Source organism: Hakea prostrata, chromosome 2, assembly GCF_041222555.1.
Source record: "Hakea prostrata isolate BN-2017 chromosome 2, UWA_Hpros_2, whole genome shotgun sequence".
NCBI classification, from domain to species: Eukaryota; Viridiplantae; Streptophyta; class Magnoliopsida; order Proteales; family Proteaceae; genus Hakea; species Hakea prostrata.
The window spans coordinates 9034892-9052733 of record NC_142601.1 but is presented as its reverse complement, the minus strand read 5'-3'; the positions used below and the strand labels follow the sequence as shown (position 1 = coordinate 9052733).

The following is a 17842-nucleotide window of genomic DNA, read 5'->3' as shown; positions in this document are numbered from 1 at the left end:
TTTCCATCCATCTAAAAATCTCAGGCTAATTCCTTCTAGATTCATATATGTTTTAACCTAAAATTGCCCCAAAATTGGTGATTGTGCTGCCACTTATTGCTAGATATTTTTGTTTGGGTTTGTGGGCCTAGCGGACTACTTTCTTAGGCCTTGCATAATTATATATACAAAATTATGGGTAATAATTAAAAAGGCACAATAGCGTATCTATAGGGAGACATATTCATTTATTCATGATAATAAAAAAAAGCAAAGTAGAAACATATAAACATTAATTACATTTTAGTAGAAAAATTAGCCACAACGTCCACCAGGTCCTCCAACATTAATACCAGCTACTTGTGCTACATCGTCATAACTATATCGTATATCATTGCAACGTTTGTTGTCCACGCGAATATTTACGCTTCCTCCTGATCTTGGATGTGAGACAATGTAGTTCTTGTCCAAATACTCAATCACATGTAAAAAACATGCATATCGTTGTTTAGGCCACATTCCACTTCCCATTTTAGGGTATTCTCCATTAGAACCAATTCTTACGATGCCTCCCCAAGAATTACCTTTAGCACCAGTAGCTAAAGAATTAAACAAGTTCTTTGGCCAATAACCAATGGACATGCCATGAAGTTGCAGCCACCAAGGCTGCCCAATATTTCGATCCCGTAAGAAAACAATCAATAGAATTACCAACAATGATCTAAATGCAATCTGTTGATTTAGTTTCATCAAAAGATATACCGATTTAATTGTATGAGACCTATTCTTACAGCACATGTCTATGTGAGATTGGCATCCTCAATCACAAAGAGGAGATACAAATGCCGCTAATATGCAACTTTTTTTTTACGATGACTTACTTGGAATAAAAGATAAAAGAAAGTTATACCTGGTAAACAGCAAGATGGAACTCAAACTGATTATTTCCAATACTAGAAGTAGGTCTTAAAACAATTCCTGGCCTAATTGATCCGTGAGTTTGTACAAACCCTCTGCGCAGTGAGTATCGGGGCACCCATTTTTGTAATTATCACCCTGCACACCATGAAATTTTAGTTTTTTCTGTCCCGCAAAAAAGTAAGTTAAATTAAAAGTGAAAAAGACATACAACAACCAGCAATTTTAATTATTTATACAAGAAATTAATAGATTAAAAAGTGCAAAGAGGGAAAGGGTTCTCATAAACGTAAATGTTTATATATGGTGTCTTTATTTATCACATATCATTGAATTTATCCTATGGAAAGAAAAATATACATGGAATGGTCAAGTTCAAATTCCCTCGGGTCCAGGGAAGAAGCCCCGCTTTGTATTTAATATTATATGTAAAAATTACCCTCCTTAGGATGTAATCAATGAGTTAATAAGCTGGCTTGGGTGAACCTTAGTTCCCAAAATAAATATTAGGAAAAAAAAATAACAAATTCTTATTAATTGAGATTGAGAGAGGGTAAAACTGAAGAGACAATATAAAGAAAAAAACAAAAGAAAAAGTTAACAAGTTAAACCATTGTTTAAGCTTCTAAAGAGAAAGCGGTTTAGCACTTAGAAAAAGGAAGACCTTTCTTAAGTTCTGTCAATGTAAAATGAAATTCAAGTACTAAACAGAACCTAATTATTATTTAACAACTAAAAAACTTTATGTTCTTGTTAAAAGTGAAGACTAATCATATTTGATGTCCTATTGAATTATAGTGATACATTGTATTATCAATCAATTTAAAAAATGTAGAAAAAGAGCAAGAATTATTAGCTACAATATAATGTGTTAGCAACCATTGTAAGTCTTTTGATCCCAGAAAAGAAAAAGGGAAAAAAAGTAGAAGAAAAAAAAAAAAAAAAAAAAAAAAAAGAAAAGCAAAATAACCATTGTAAGTCATGTTTTGATACAACAAATTAAAGAACTCCAACCTATTAAACATACCGTCCAAAATGTAAATAAATGAGTTTCTGGGTCATGATATAAGCTTGGATTAACCTGATTTTTAAGAAGTGTAGAAAATAAAGTTAGATAACATTAAAAATTCAATCGACTATAAACTAAAAAGTCGAGTAAGGGACGAGGATTCAAGTGAAGGACGAGTTCAAATAAATCTAGATTGTTAAATACATACCGACCATCCAGCCATTATATAATTGGGGGATTCATTTGAACCACCATTAATCCAAATTTGAACATTTGTAAACTCATTGACGTGATCAGTAAGAGTTGGATTGTATATATTAAAAGTTGCAGAAGCTCCATGAATTGGACCACCCGGCCAATTATTGTTAACATCTGCAATCTAAATGTTCAATTTCTAGAGGTTAATAATTTGTTCAGTAGAAAGAACAATAAAAACCCATTTCCTTCGATTGCTATAGTTTAAAACTACTTCAATATATACATGCAACCATGTAATTATTTTGCTAAAGAAAAAAAAGAAAAGCATGTGACTGTTTTGCATTAATTAGTGCCTACAATTTTATCAGCATACTTTAACTCTTTTTCCAATTTACATTGGATTTGATGTAAAAGCCATACCTAAAAATTATGTTCTGTGGAAAATTTTTCTTTCTAGATATGATTTAGCTGGAAATGACAAACTTAATCCTTAAAACAACCTTTGTCGAAGAGTTGAAAGTTGCATAGTTTTCCTCAACAAGGATTGTTTGATTGTCTTTTTGTTTGCCATATGATGCTTAGCATTTTTTGAGCACACAAGTTTGTTAGGAATTTAACCCAAAAAAGAAAAGAAAAAAGTAAATAAATAAATGTCAAGTCTTCATTAAGTATTCTACGAATACCAAGAAGAAGGCATTATAGCATGTGATACTCTTAATAAATGGTAATTAGTCTGATTCCGTTTAAGTGCAGCCCTATTGTTTGAATCAAGATATATTTCCTTAGTCATGCCCTATTGTTTGCATGAAGATAGATTTCCCTAGTCATGCTTATTGATAGAAAAAAGAACCTTAATTTACATTTGAATCCAAATTGTAAATTCTCCTTGGGGGATGAACGATGCAACGGTTAAGATTATTTTATAGAGACAAGTGGTCGTGGGTTTAAATATTAAAACAGTTATTTTTTTCCGGATGGTACAAGTAAGAAGTTGGGTACACTATCATCTTTTGTGGACTTTGCAACATCACTAGTCTTGTGCAATGGGTACACCTTTAAAATGATTGATTGTGACTAGTCTTGTGTACTAGGTACACCTTAGAAGTTCTAAATGACAGCTAAAAAAATATAGTTAATATAGTTAACACTTTTTAGATGGGTTAATTAAGTTTCAGTTTGAGACATGAATTAGATAGAATATGAGTTGGTGATTGCTTACTAATTGTCCAGGGAAGTGTCTATTGCTTCGGTTGAAATTGGTGATCAATTCTCTTGATAAAGTGCTAGCCTGTAAAAGATCTTCTTTCGAAGTTCTTCGAATGGGAACAGATCCTTCTGGACATTCCTCAAGTTCAAAAGTACTTAGCAAAGATTCAACAGCTGAAGAAGTTATATTTACCCCCCATTCTGGTTGAACACTTGGTTCCATCTGCAAAGAAATTATAGTACTAAAAGTCAAAATTTCCGTCAAATTTAATAAGATATGCCCCCCGGTCTTGATTTGTTAATGAAGGTGAATAAAACAAATAAATGGGTGAGAAATACAACATACTTGGACTTTGTGATCTTTGAGCAGTGGATGAGACAAAGCTGGTTGCTTGTTCAAATCAACACAATCAATAAAACCATTCTTTGTCTACAAGATCAAGAGACAAATAAATAAGAAGGTTAAAACATCCAATGCTGAAACCGTGCTATCTTGTTGCATTGGTATCCTTTTCTGTACCATTTGTTATCGGTTAAAGGCATAAGAAAAGAAATGTGAAAATCAATACAAAGTTCCCATCGGGCTCTCTCTCTCTATGTGTGTGTGCGTGTATGTGAGAGAGGAGAGAGAGAGAGAGAGAGAGAGAGAGAGAGAGAGAGAGAGAGAGAGAGAGAGAGAGAGAGAGAGAGAGAGAGAAACCATCCATAGATTACAATAGGTCTACGAGAGGAGATAGAAAAGTCACGAGATAACATACTATAATGGTCTTTAGAGAATGAGGAACATTCAAACTCTCAAGTTCCCTTTCCAGCTCCAATTCATCTTCAGTTTGCTCCATTGTCTGTTTTGCTTCAGCTCCATAGCTTTTCAAAACTACAATATGCAGAAAAAGTAAAAACAATGTGATGCTACCCTTGAAACCCTTTGTCATTGAAACACCACTTGCCACCCCAAGAAAAGCCATTGTCAACTGGGAAAACTTGTTTACTGGTCTATTCAATACATTGGTGGCCTATTTATATGTCCAACTAATTTGTATAGTTAATCAATATAACAATGCGATGGTACCCTTCAAATCTTTGTTATTGATAAACCACTTTACCACACCCAAGAAAAGCCATTATGAACTGGAAAAACGTGTTGAAGGGTCAATTCAACACACGGTGGCCTATTTATATGCTCGATTTGTTCATCTAGTTAAGTGACATAAGTTGTAATTGACGAGGATAATTAGGATGATTTGGGAATTCGAAATTCAAATGGTCCAAATTTGAATTTTTCATCATAGTTGAAAAGTGTTGACATGGCTCCAAATTTCAAGAAACTTCTATTTTTTCAAACAAGAATTTTAAGACTTCGAAATTCAAATGAACTGAATGATGGTAGAATTGATGGAAGTTTTCCTTATCACATTGTGTGACTTGAACAATATATTTTTAATTAAAGATATAAATTTTCATTTACAACCGTATAAGGTATAGTCCACTCTATCTTTACAAAATAAAATTTTCCAAAAACTTATTCTTGTCAGGATTTGATTTTTCCAAAATTCTTTCTTGACAAAATAGGATTGTCCTTATCTTTTGGAACCACTTCTCACAAAAAATTCAAATTTAAATCATCTGAATTTCATATTCTTTTCACAAGTTCTTCCTTGTGAGTTTTGGAACCATCTCAACACTTTCCAACTTAGACGAGAAACTCAATTTTAAAGCATTTGATTTTGAATCCCCGAATCGTCATCATTTTTTGTTAGTAATTAATTAGAGTCATTGCCACCGCAGAGCTGTTCTCGTGGTGAAACCAATACTTCTTAGTGAACAGGTCGTGGGTTCGACTCTTGTTAAGGTATATTAATATCCCCATCCCCCGGCTTAATAAGCCCATTTCTACACAAAAAAAAAAAATTTAATAATAATAATAATAATAATAATAATAATAATAATAATAATAATTAGAGTCATTAACCCAATGAAGAGCATTTATTCTAAGCTCAAGTGCTCAACACAACAATGTATCAAGCTTTCCAAATTGGGTTTTGATGAAATTATGAAGGGAAGCAACACTAGCGAGGTCGTTCGGATCCAAACGATGAAAACCTACATCATATAGCGAAATTGCTTGAGTCATGCGCGTTAAATGCGACCCAAATTATTTTAAATGCGACTCAAATGTTTCTCAAATCTCGACTGAATTTCAAGGGTTGAGATCGCCGAGATTTCGATCCAACCGACTAAACTGATTTGCTTTACGGTGTGCAGAAAATTTTCCTCAATTTTCTTTCAGTCATCCACGATGGGTAAGTATAATCTTGTAGTTCCCATATTTTTTTCTTTTCTTTTCTGAGTATATAAAACCGTGGAAAAAACTTTTTGCACAAATTCAACCATGAATGAAATTGTTCATATGAAGAGATGACATCTCATAAATATTTATCCCCAAATTATCCAAGTCCAAAGGTCTACCACCAGTCGTGTCAAACTGGATGAGAGCAATGTAAAGAGCATTCTACGTTGAATAAATATTCATCCCCAAATTATCAATGTTAACTATTAAAGCTAACGCAGAGTTGTTTTAGTGGTTGAAACCAACACCTCTTAGTGAAAAGGTTGTGGGTTCGACTCTCACTGAGGCATATTAAAATAATATGTTATCTTAAAAGGATAATTACTATTGCCGCCCTGTATTTTAGCTTTAGTACTAAAACAATCTTCCTGCCTCCCTCTCTAAGGGTGTCAAAACCGGACCGAACCGGCCCGTTACAATCTGAACCGGCCCGAACCGAAGCTTATTGGGCTGAACAATCTCAGCCCGCAAGCACTTATGTTTCGGACAATTACACTTTTCACCAAGGCACCAGTGTCCGAACTTATATACGTAGAATTTCGATGTCTGAAGTAATAGAAGCTTTAAGGAGGATGAAACTCGGCAAGACACAAGGTCCTGATGAAATCCCAATTGAAGTATGGGAGAGCTTAGGAACCCGTGGACTATTTTGGTTGACTAAGTTGTTTAATTAGATTATGAGCACAGGGAAAATGCCAAATGATTGGAGGAGACGTGTTGTGGTTCCAATTTACAAAAATAAAGGAGATATTCAAAGTTGTAATAACTATAGAGGCATTAAATTGATGAGCCATACGATGAAATTATGGGAAAGAATAATTGAAACCCGTTTCAGACACTTAACTACAGTTACGGAGAACCAATTTGGGTTTATGCCGAGAAGATCTACAACGGAGGCTATTTACTTAATTAGGAGACTTATAGAAAGGTATAGAGAATGTAGGAAAGACCTTCATATGGTATTTATTGACCTAGAAAATCTTATGATAGAGTCCTTAGAGCGTTAATCTGGCAAGTACTAGAGAAAAGAAATGTTGGAAGTAAATATGTAGATATAGTTAAGGATATGTATGATGGTTCGGTGACTAGTATTAGAACAGTGGGGGGACAAAGTAATGAATTCCCGATAACGGTTGGGCTACATCAAGGGTCAACTTTAAACCCATATCTATTTGCACTGGTAATGGATGAATTAACCAAAGACATTCAAGATGAGGTCCCCTGTTGTATGCTTTTTGCGGATGATATTGTGTTGATTGATGAGACCCAAGTGGGGATTAATACCAAATTAGAATCATGGAGAGTAGCTTTGAAATCAAAAGGCTTTAAACTTAGTAGATCGAAGACAGAATATCTAGTTTGTAACTTTAGTCATGATCGGGCAGATGATGAGGTGGTGATACTTGAAGATAAAGAGATTCCTCAAAGTGATTGTTTTAGGTACCTAGGTTCAATCATAAGTAAAAGAGGTGATTTAGAGGATGATGTTTCCCAAAGAATTAAAATAGGGTGGATGAAGTCGAGAGGTGCGTCCGGGGTCTTATGTGATCGGCGTATTCCATTAAAGCTTGAAGGAAAATTTTATAGGACCGTTGTTCGACCAGCTATGATGTACGGTGCAGAGTGTTGGGTTATTAAAAAGAATCATATAGATAAACTTTGTGTAGCAGAAATGAGGATGCTAAGATGGATGAGTGGCAAAACTAGGTTTGATAAGATAAGAAATGATCATATTAGAGTTGGTCTGGGAGTTGCTCCCATAAGTGATAAGCTTAGAGAAAGTCGTTTGAGGTGGCACGACCACGTTCAACGGAGACCTATAGATGCTCATGTTCGGAGAAGTGATATAATCCATATTGAAGGAACTAGAAGAACTAGGGGTAGACCTAAGTTAACCTTAGGAGAAGTGGTGAGAAAGGATATGTATAGCTTAGGCCTTGTATCTAGCATGGCCTCGAACAGGACTGATTGGAGGGCAAGAATCCATGTAGCCGACCCCATTTAGTTGGGACAAGGTTTATTGTTGTTGTTGTAATCTCAGCCCGCAAATGGTTGGGCGGGCGAGCAAGCCGTGTGTGGGTAGTTAACCGTTTGGCGAAACTAGCCCAAACCCGAATCAACCTGTTAAAACTGTTATAAATAAATAAATTTAATTTAATTTAAATGTAAAAGACAAGAAAACCCCCTAGTATCCATTTGTTTTCCTTAATTGTTTTGCTTTGGAATATAAAAACAACAAGCTTGTCAAAGCCTTCGCCATTTGGAAGATGGGCGTAGTAAATATTTTGCAAGTGTATTATCATTTGAAAATCTTTTAGTGCTTTATTTTGATCCATTTTTACAAGTGTCTGAAAGGGGGAAGAAATTAAGCAGAGACAATCCACTAAAATTCATCAAAATGTCAGCTTTCTTTTGCATATTAGTTCTATAATTTTTTCTTCTTTGTAGAAAAAAAGTTTATGGTTTTGAACACCCAACACAAGAGACTTGGAAAGTTAATGTTTATATGTGACATACTCTTGATAAATTCCACACATCAACAAAGTACTCAAAACATACTACTAGTAAACCCGAACCCAAACCGCACCGGCCCAAAACTGTTGTTTTCTTAATGGGCCGTGTTTGGGCTGAGTGTTTTTCAGGCCGAAACCAGCCCAACCCGAACCGTTGACACCCCTGTGTCAGTTCTAACATTGTTAAGCCTAAGGTTTAATGTTTAATTTCTATCTTACCCTTTTATAATTAAGAAGGCCAAAGATAATATTTCATTTAGAAAAAAAAATCATATGAAATAATTTTACACGTGTATTTTTTATCAATTTGGATTAAAAAAAAAAAAAAGAAAAAAAAAGAGGCACCTTATTGGTATTAGGAACTTCCTAAATTTTTTAACGTCAAATTAGACAATAAATAAATAACAATCTATTTGAAGTAGAAACTTCTTAAATTTGATAACATTAAACTGGAAAGTACATAATAAAATTAAAAATTACACCAAAAATTAGGAATTATTATTTATTTTATTACCAAATTGAAAAGTACATATTACATTTGAAAATGAGTTTCCTTTTCTTTTTTCTCTTTCTCTTGACAATAAAAGAATTTAATTAGATTTATTATAAATAATATTGATTGTAGATGTCCATCACCTCCAAATAAATTATACTTTTAATTGGAGATCTCAACCACCTCAGCATGCAATCTTGGTGATTCACATTTCTATCATATTTGAAGATCATGGTCATCCCAACACACAATGTTGATAGTCACAATTTCCATTTTATGCACCTTATATTTTGAGCAGCAATCTATCTATTCATATCAAGAATATCTTATTGTGTGTAAGAATCATATATTGTATTTCTTTGTTGACTATGATATTTCCATATCAGAGAAGTTGCTACTTCTTCTATAAATATGTAAACACTCAACTCAATGAATAGTTGATTGATCTTATTCTAGTTTCCTTTTTCATCTCTAATATATTTTCTTTATTTTATAATACGTTATCAACACGATTTCTCACAAAGTAATTGTTCTTTTGAGCACAACTCTGTCGAAATAATTGTGCACAATTCCACTTGAAGTAATTGTATTTTGAGCACAACTCTATTGAAGTAATTGTATACAACTCCGCTCCAAGTAATTGTATTTTGAGGTAAATTTTGATGTTAGTTTTTATGTTCAAATATTATTCATTACTTCAAATATTAGAAGATGCACATATTATTTAATGTTTACATGAAATTTAATTTTATCTTTTATTCCACTTTTATATTGACTTACATCATGTCAAATCTTAAGAAATTGTAATTTGCGGCCCTCAATATAACGGGCATGAATTACTTGTCATGGATCCTTGATGCTTTGAGATCCACCTTGACGGTAGAGGTCTTGGAAATGCAATTATGAAAGAAAAAGATGTATCCAATCAAGATAAGGCGAATGCCATGATTTTTATTCGCCATCATCTCCAGAAGGATTGAAAGCAGAATATCTGACTATGAAAGATCCACTTGAATTGTGGATTAATTTAAAAGAAATGTATGAATATCAAAAAACGGTAATCCTACCTAAAGCTCGCTATGAATGGATGCACTTGATGTTGCAAGATTTTAAAACGTAAACGAGTACAATTTTGCGGTTTTTGAAATTATGCGGAGAAATATTACTACTGATGAGGACTTATTAGAAGAAAAAAAACCATATCAAGTTTTCTTGCTTCAAATGTGTTGTTACAACAACATTATAGTATAAAGGGTTTTAAGAAGCACTCTGAATTGATCTCATGCCTCCTTGTGGCTGAGCAGAATAATGAATTATTATTAAAAAAAGGGATAATTACTATTGCCCCCTCATACTTTGGTTTTATTACTAATCAAACCCCCTTCTTTGTGAAATTACTATTGCCCCCCTCACTTCCAAAGGTGTCAAGTGGTTGTTATAATCAAATATGAAATGTCTATTTTGCCCTTAAAATTAAGAAGTAAAAAATATGGCATTACCCTCATTTATAGAAATTATATTGCATGCCAATTATATCCTTAAAATCTTATATTTTAGAATTAGTTTTGGACTTGGTGGGACCACATACTTATGATTGTTGAAACTTTTACATTCCACTTAAATTTTTCATAATCACCATGATGGAAGTTTACAAACAAATTAGTATATAAAATCTAATTAATAGAAAATTTGGTAACATACATAATGGTCAGCATATATTAGGTGATTTTCAATTTTCAGCTTTGAATTAAATTTGATTTTTCTTAATATTTTAGTTTCTATTTAATTACATCTTTCCTTTATTTGGTGATTTATTTTTAGAGAAAAAAAATCGCATCTTTCCTTTATTTGGTGGTTTCTTTTTAAAAAAGAAAAGTAAAATTAAAGTTAATTTTTTCCTATTAAGGGTAGTATTATAACTTGAAAAAAGAGCAATTAAGTAAAAAGATAATTGAAAGGTTATTTTTGGGATTTTGAAAAAATATATAGATGCCACATCATCAGTAAACTGATGGAACTTAACGATAGGGGGGCATTAGCAATTGTTGACAAAGTTAAAGGTTGGAATAGTAATTTTAAAAAGTATAGGGGATAAAGTAGTAATAAAATCAAAGTACAAGGGGACAACAGTAATCATCCCTTAAAAAAATCATGAGGCCCGTCCTACTGGTTCTGCTCCATTTCCTGAAGTGAATGCAGTAATTCATGATAAGAATGAAAGGAGACAAAATTATAAATGTGGCCATAGACGTGGATGTGGATTTGGACATGGACGTGGATGAGAAAAAAGACAGAATAATTATCATCTTCATGATGAAAATAAACAAGAGAAATGCAAGGATTCTCAAAGTAAATCTTCAAAGAGTAAAGATAATGTTTGTCACCAATGTGGAATGAAAGGCCATTAGTTGTGTGTTTATTGTACTGCAGAGTTTTTGTTAAGCTTTATCAATCTTCAATCAAAAAGAAGGAAAATAATGTGGAGACGGATTTGACTTTCCAAAATAATGGTATTGAAGTAAATTTGCTTTAAACAAAAATGATTTTAATGGACTCATAGACATCATTCATCTATATGCTGTAGACTTCTTTGAAGATAATATTTGATGATTTGGTTATTTTTCTTAATTGGGTTTGAATAAAAGTGATGTTATCTTTCAATTAGTTTATTTTAATTTTTAGTTTAATTCATTAATTTATGATTTTCTTCATATATTTTTGATGTATTTTGTTTCAATTTAATGAAGAATATGGATATTCCTCAATTTTCAATTGGATCCAAGATTAGTGAAGACGATATATGGCTCATGAGATAGTGCCTTACGACATACTATACTAAGAGATAAAAAGTGTTTTTCTTATTTGAAGATGGAGGAAGCCAAAGTTTATAAAATAACTGGTAGTACAAAATTGATTGAAGGCTCTAGAAGATTTAATTTATTATTACTTAAGGGAACCAAATTGGTAATCAATGATGCATTATTTTGTAATAAGTGTCAAAAGAAACTTATTATGTTTCAAAGACATTCATCAAAATGGCTATCATATCCAGACTGTATATGATGGTGAAACTAAATATATTTGTATTATTACAAAAGCTACAGGTAGAAAATATATTTTGGAGAGTTACCTGCTTTTTCTTTCGGTTTGTACTACACAAATATTCACATGGTTGAAATATATGCTTTGGTGGATCAAAGGAATATTGATTCAAATAGCTTTATTATTTGGCATGACCCGTTGGCCATCCCGGATAGAATATGATGTGAAAAAGTATTGAAAATTCACATGGCCATCTATTGAAAATCAAAAGATTCTTCAATTCAATGAAATTTCTTGTATTGCTTGCTCTCAAGGGAAACTTATTACTAGACCATCGCTAGCTAAATTTGGATTTGAATCCCCTACATTGTGGAACGTATACAGGGTGATATATGTGGATCCATCCAACCATAATGTATACCATTTAGAGGAATCTCCAAATGAGCAGCTGCAGTAAAGTCTCCTAACCAACGACCTTCCAAAAATTTATTTTTGTCCCATTGCCCATTGTTCATCTCTCACGAGAAGCAACAAAATGCCAATCCTTTTGCAGACAAAAAATAGTTGAAGAGCACACCCTAGAATTCCGCAATTTAAAGTTGTAATTAAGCTATAGTATAGGAGACAATAGGAATTATCCCTATCATAAATTTTAAGGTGTCTTTATAATTTGGTTCACTTGGGATCTGTTGTAAGGGGCACCAAAACACATATTTGAACCCAAATTTGAACTGAATACAAGTCTTGTGAGTTAACTGAAAATCTAAATAATTTAATACTTTATTCATGATGAATTAAAAAAAGACATCTTTTACCAAAGCTTCAGGAGGTGATGGATTTGATTAGATTAATCCCTCTTCCTGGATTTGATTAGATTAACCTGTCTTCCTAGTGTGCCTTTGCTGATGTGTGTCACTGGAGGGCCTCACCACTCAGTGATTTTTCTATAGAATCAGCTTGGGAGCTTTTTAGAAGAAAAGCAACGAAGGTAGATTGGGCAATTGCCATTTGGAAGTCGCCTTTACTGTTGAGGCAGCTAGCTTCTTGTTGGTGTTTTTTTCCATCAGAAGATCGTTGTGGATGATTTGATTACTTTTTAAGGGGATCTCTTTGGCCTCTCGCTGCAGTTTATGTATGGAGGCTTCAGAGCGTGTCAACCATATCTTTTTGCAATGTCCATTTGCCCGCAGCTGTGGAGAGTCGTTGGCAACAAAGTTTGGAAAGATTTGGCATGCTCACACATCTCTCCTAGAGAGCTGTAAATTGTGGTCTCAGCAAGCTAAATTAACCTTGTTAGGGGTGGCTTGGTTAAATGGTTGTTTTTCTGTTAATTTACTACATTTGGCTGGGCCGAAATAAGCACAAGTATGAGGAGCTTTGCCTTCCAAAGGACTGGGTGCTATATCGTATCTTCTCATATCTTGCTCAATTGGTTATCGTGCTTGAAGGCAGAAGAGTTTCTTAGGATGATTTTGCTCTTGCTAGATCTTTGGGGTTAAAGCATCACATTATGGGCTCAAAATGCCCTCAAGAAGTTTTTCTGGTTATCTCCTCCAATGGGTGGGTCAACCTAAACATTGTGCAGATGCTATTTGGGCAACCCTGGCAAAGCAGGTGCTGGTGGACCTTTTCAAAATGAAGCTGCTCTTTGTGATCTTGAACTTCAGCATTTTCTTGAATGTGAAAACTAACTTTGAATATGAAATGGAGGCTCTCTTTCTTGGGCTGGAATGGGAGGATAGGCTAAAAATGACGAAGCTTTGGGTTGAGTGTGATATAGTGGCAATGGTTGTGCTCATTTAGCAATGTAAGATCCCTTGGTTTTTCCTATAACGATGGAGGGCTTTGCTGTCATTTTTAGATGCTATCGATTGGAAAATAACCCATTGCTACGGGGAAACCAATATGGCTATGGATTTCTTAGCCAAAACAGTGGCTTGGCAGGGATATTCAGCTATTAACATCCCTTGGACAGCAGCTGTTTGGATGCCTCTGGATCTTGATGCATCGGGAAGCCCTAGATTCAGATTCTAGCTTTTCACTTTGACAACTAATGTGAGTGGCAACCGAGTGAGGATGGGTGTATTGGGGGCAACTGCGGTCGGAGGCTAGAATGTTTGGTTCCAAGACATGTAAGTTTTATTGTTGCTGTTTATACTTCTCGCTTTGAATACCTATGACCTTTTAGCAGAAAAAAATTAAACAAACATATAAAGCTTACATATACGTTGATAGGAAAATCTAGCCACCAGCTCCTCCAATGTATATCCAACTCCTTGTCATGCTGCATTATTTCGACCATTTATGTGATAACATCTTTTGGAATTCTCAAATGTACATATGCTTCATTTTGAAGGTGGCTGCACTCCTCTCGGTACTTGTCCTACAAAACCACTTGCTAATCCAATTCTCGATGTGAAATGGAATTAGTGTGATAATGTAGAATCTCATTTAAACTGAGAACCCCTCAGAGGGGGGTTTGCTAAAGGTCATAAAAGGTCATTTGTATTAATATAAAGAAATTTATATATATATATATATACACACACACACACGAACTATAATATTTACACCATGTCAGGAAATCACAGTCACCCAATCAAAATAGCAATTGCAACCAATACATCCAAACTCTACGAAACCCAATAGTGGACATGGTGCATACTCGAAAGGAACATTAGGGGAAAATCTGAAATATGGAATTACCTGCTGCCTCCCATCTCAAAGCAAGCTGGATTAGTGGTGGCCATGGAGCATTTACAGATGAACATCACTCCTTTGCACAATTTCTATCAAGCAATTTGCTGCTGGGGCTTTAAGGATGTTTTGTATTAAAAAGAAGAAAAGGATAATATACATAGAGGGGAAACCCCCCCCCCCCCCCCCCCCCCCAAAAAAAAAAAAAAGATAACAATAAAAACCAATTGAATCAACTTTTACGTGTTTGTTTCAGGCTGAAGTTCAATATGGATACTTTAATTTTATATTTGTCTTTTAATTTATAAGTTCTCTTTTAAAATTCCATTACTTCAATTCATCTCTTCATCTTCTACTTTTAGAAGGACTAGCAAAACTCACATGACATGGAAAAGAAATAAGGGAAAAAGAGTTTATTCAAAAAATATAGAAAACCAGGAAAAGGGATGACAGAATATGAATTTTACTAAACATGAATGTGTACAACCGAACTTGGAATGCTTTTTCCTCTTAAACATCAAAGTCATTAGTTTTTTTTTTTTTTTTGGTAACCAGTACTTCAAAGTCATTAGTTGATGTCTATAGCAATAGACATTTTATTCCTAATGGTATTGCTTCATACAAATAACTCTAAACTTGTTGTTTCACTCATATCATCAGATGCATAAGTATTCCTTTGGATAAGCTTTTGTTATTTATTTTATTTTTTGTGATGTTCATTCTTGACAAGGCTTCTTTTAATTTTTTTTCTCACTAAAAGGGTCATTTTATAACGAAAATAAGAAAAAGAAAAAAATACAGCAATTAGTACCTACCTTGCTCACCCGCAACAACAGTTGCCCCCAATATACCCTTCCTCACTGGTTCCTACTCATAATTGACAACAACTAAGTCATCAGAAACGAAATGTAAGACGTCTAGATGCATCCAAATCAAGATCTTTAAGAATAGCTTCATAACAATAGTTACATAGCAGCACTATCCTCTCCCAATGGGAGGCTCTGATGCACTGTGGATACTTTCGCTAAAGCTGCATCTACCTTCTTGAATTCCTCTGCTATTGAAACCTTTTTACTTGTTACTACTTTCTTCTTTGCGTGAGCCTTCTTCTTCGGACGACCAGGTTTCCGACGAGGAGAACCTTCAACCCGCACTGATATAGACGAAGACGAAAGTGGAAGAACTACTTTCAATTGCAAAGTTTCATCATTGGCCGAACTCTCCAGCTTGGCCAAATTATGATCGGCCCCACAATAGTCCAAATCATCCTCCGTAGTTCCTTCAATGGCTGAACTTCTAATAATATTTGCAACTTCAGGTCCCACCAATGAACACTCCAAAGAAGGGTTTCCAATTTGCATAGAACTCTTACCTGCAACAAGGACTTTTTGAAATTCAAAAGGAGTGGCCGAACCACTTTCAAGCTTATCTGTAGGTCCCACTAGTAAACTCCCCAAAGGAAGTTTACCAGTTGAATTAAAACACTTTGCCGTATCTAAGGAATTTTGAATTTCAAAACTAGAGTCCACGGCCAAAGAAGCTGCTTCAAAATTATTCAAATTCTGTTGGGCCCCGCATGACCCCACTTGAAGCTCCAAACTAGAGTTCACGTCCAATGCAGTTTCTTCCAATCTAATCGAATTTTGTTGCGCAGAAAGTCTGCAACATAAACCGAATTCTGTTCCGTAGAAGAGTCTTCCACTCTAACCGAATTCAGCAGGGCCCTACAAGGCCTCTCATGAAGCTTTTCAAACCGTTCAAAAGAGCCAATATCCTTAGTGGCCGAATTAGGTGGAAGTTGGTTAGTCGTGGGACCAACAGAGGTAACTACGTTCTTTGAAAGATTACCAACCAACATCGAACTCTTGCCTTTATCTAAAATTTTTTGAAGTTGAAAAGGATCACTTTGAGAGAGAGAAAGATCAAGAGAAGAGTTCTCGCTAGACGCGATCACCATATCAGAGGGAACCAACCTTGTAGATTTGAAATTTGAATTGAAATTTGAAACTGAATTTGTTGTACCCTCATTGGATGAAATAGACTCCTCCAAACCCGCCACCTCTAGAGCCACACGAATCTCGATGTTGGAGTGAGCTTGGAGTCCGCACTCTCACACCGTCGCAGTAGGAATCCCATCCACAATAGGATTATCTGGGTCGGGAGGTTTTCTGCAGAACGATAGAGGGCTGAACCCGCAAACCATCCACAGAATCGTTTGAAGCAAACCTACAATGAAGACCAGGTGCCCTTCTCGATTACACCGTGAGCACCGCAGAATATCATCCTCAAAAATTACCGTCTGAAGAAAACTAAAAACTCGAAGAGTTCCTGGTTCAAGGCGCTCAATCTGAACCTCATTCACTCGAACAGCATCGACCTCCAATTCAACCAAAATTCGAGCATAATGACCAATAGAACCAAGACGAGTTCGTCTATCAAGAGAAACAGGTCTCACAACAGATTTTGCTATAGAAAGAAGCACTTTCTCATGCCAATACTCAAGAGGTATATCAGGGAAACGAACCCACACCAACTTACCTGTTGGTTGAGGAGAGTGGATATTAAAATCCGGCCTCCATCGTTGAAAACGAATGTATTGCTTTCCAACATTCCAAAAACCTCTGCGCCACACCTCAGTCATATCTGCCTCACTATGAAACTGAAAGATGATAAACCCTTTCCCCAATGAATGTAAGATCACCCCTTGAGACAATTTCCAAGCACCCCTAGCTAGCTCTCGCAATTCATCCATGGTAGTGATGCGAAAATTAGCTCGCCCAATCAACGAAAAACGGAACTGATTTCGTTGCAGCTCGTATTCCTATTGCGGGATTACAATCCTACGAAACTTACCCGCTTGTATAGGAGAAGGGAGGGAATCGATCTCAGGCAACAAAGAACTCCCCACTACTCCCGCATAAGATCTATCCCCATTGGTAGGCACCTTTGGAGGCTTCAAACGCAGGGTGACCGATTCCCTAGGCACCTCCGAATTTCCTAGAGCTTCCATCTCCTCCATCTCATCGCATCCTTCTCTATCTACACTCAACTTATGTCCTCAAGTTTGTTTCCTTTCTATTCCTTTTGATGTCCAACTTAAGCAACTTAGAAACATTGGATTGAGAAGTCCTTTCCTTCACTGTTTACTAAATTTACTAATAACTAGGCTTCTTTTAATAAATGACAAATTTCAGGTTTTAAACCCATGATTATAAGTTTTGTGTCAGATACAATATCATTACCCTTTCAATTCTTTATCGGGTGGTATCCTATGCCCTTCCTTCGGTTGAATTTGTTCCTTCCTTTTGCAATGGTCAAAGACCAATTCAATATTGGTTGTGTCAAAAGAGAATTTAATGGTCTTCGAGTCCTTGCATTTGTCTACTGGGGTGATAAGTATTTGCAAAAGCAAATGGTTTTTCTCACACCATTCTAGCCAA

At 35.0% G+C, this 17842-nt stretch overlaps 1 protein-coding gene across 1 annotated transcript; it reads right to left on the bottom strand.

Moving 5' to 3' along the window:
* Nucleotides 1–294: 294 nt before the first annotated feature.
* Nucleotides 295–17421, bottom strand: LOC149023640 (protein neprosin-like). Its single transcript, XM_089143338.1, has 7 exons — nucleotides 17256–17421; nucleotides 4069–4184; nucleotides 3657–3740; nucleotides 3393–3533; nucleotides 2115–2285; nucleotides 1925–1978; nucleotides 295–711 (listed from the first exon to the last, which is right to left on the bottom strand). The coding sequence occupies exons 1-7, from the start codon at nucleotides 17419–17421 to the stop codon at nucleotides 295–297; spliced, it is 1149 nt and encodes a 382-aa protein (XP_088999464.1).
* Nucleotides 17422–17842: the final 421 nt, after the last annotated feature.

Bases quoted from the DNA above. Each gene is read 5' to 3' on its own strand.
- LOC149023640 (XM_089143338.1), bottom strand. From the start codon at position 17,421: ATGGAGGAGATGGAAGCTCTAGGAAATTCGGAGGTGCCTAGGGAATCG. The intron at 3,534-3,656 runs GTATGTTGTATT...ATTTCTTTGCAG, and splicing joins TCAAAGATCACAAAGTCCAA to ATGGAACCAAGTGTTCAACC. The intron at 712-1,924 runs GTATGTTTAATA...CTAAATCAACAG, and splicing joins ATTTATTTACATTTTGGACG to ATTGCATTTAGATCATTGTT.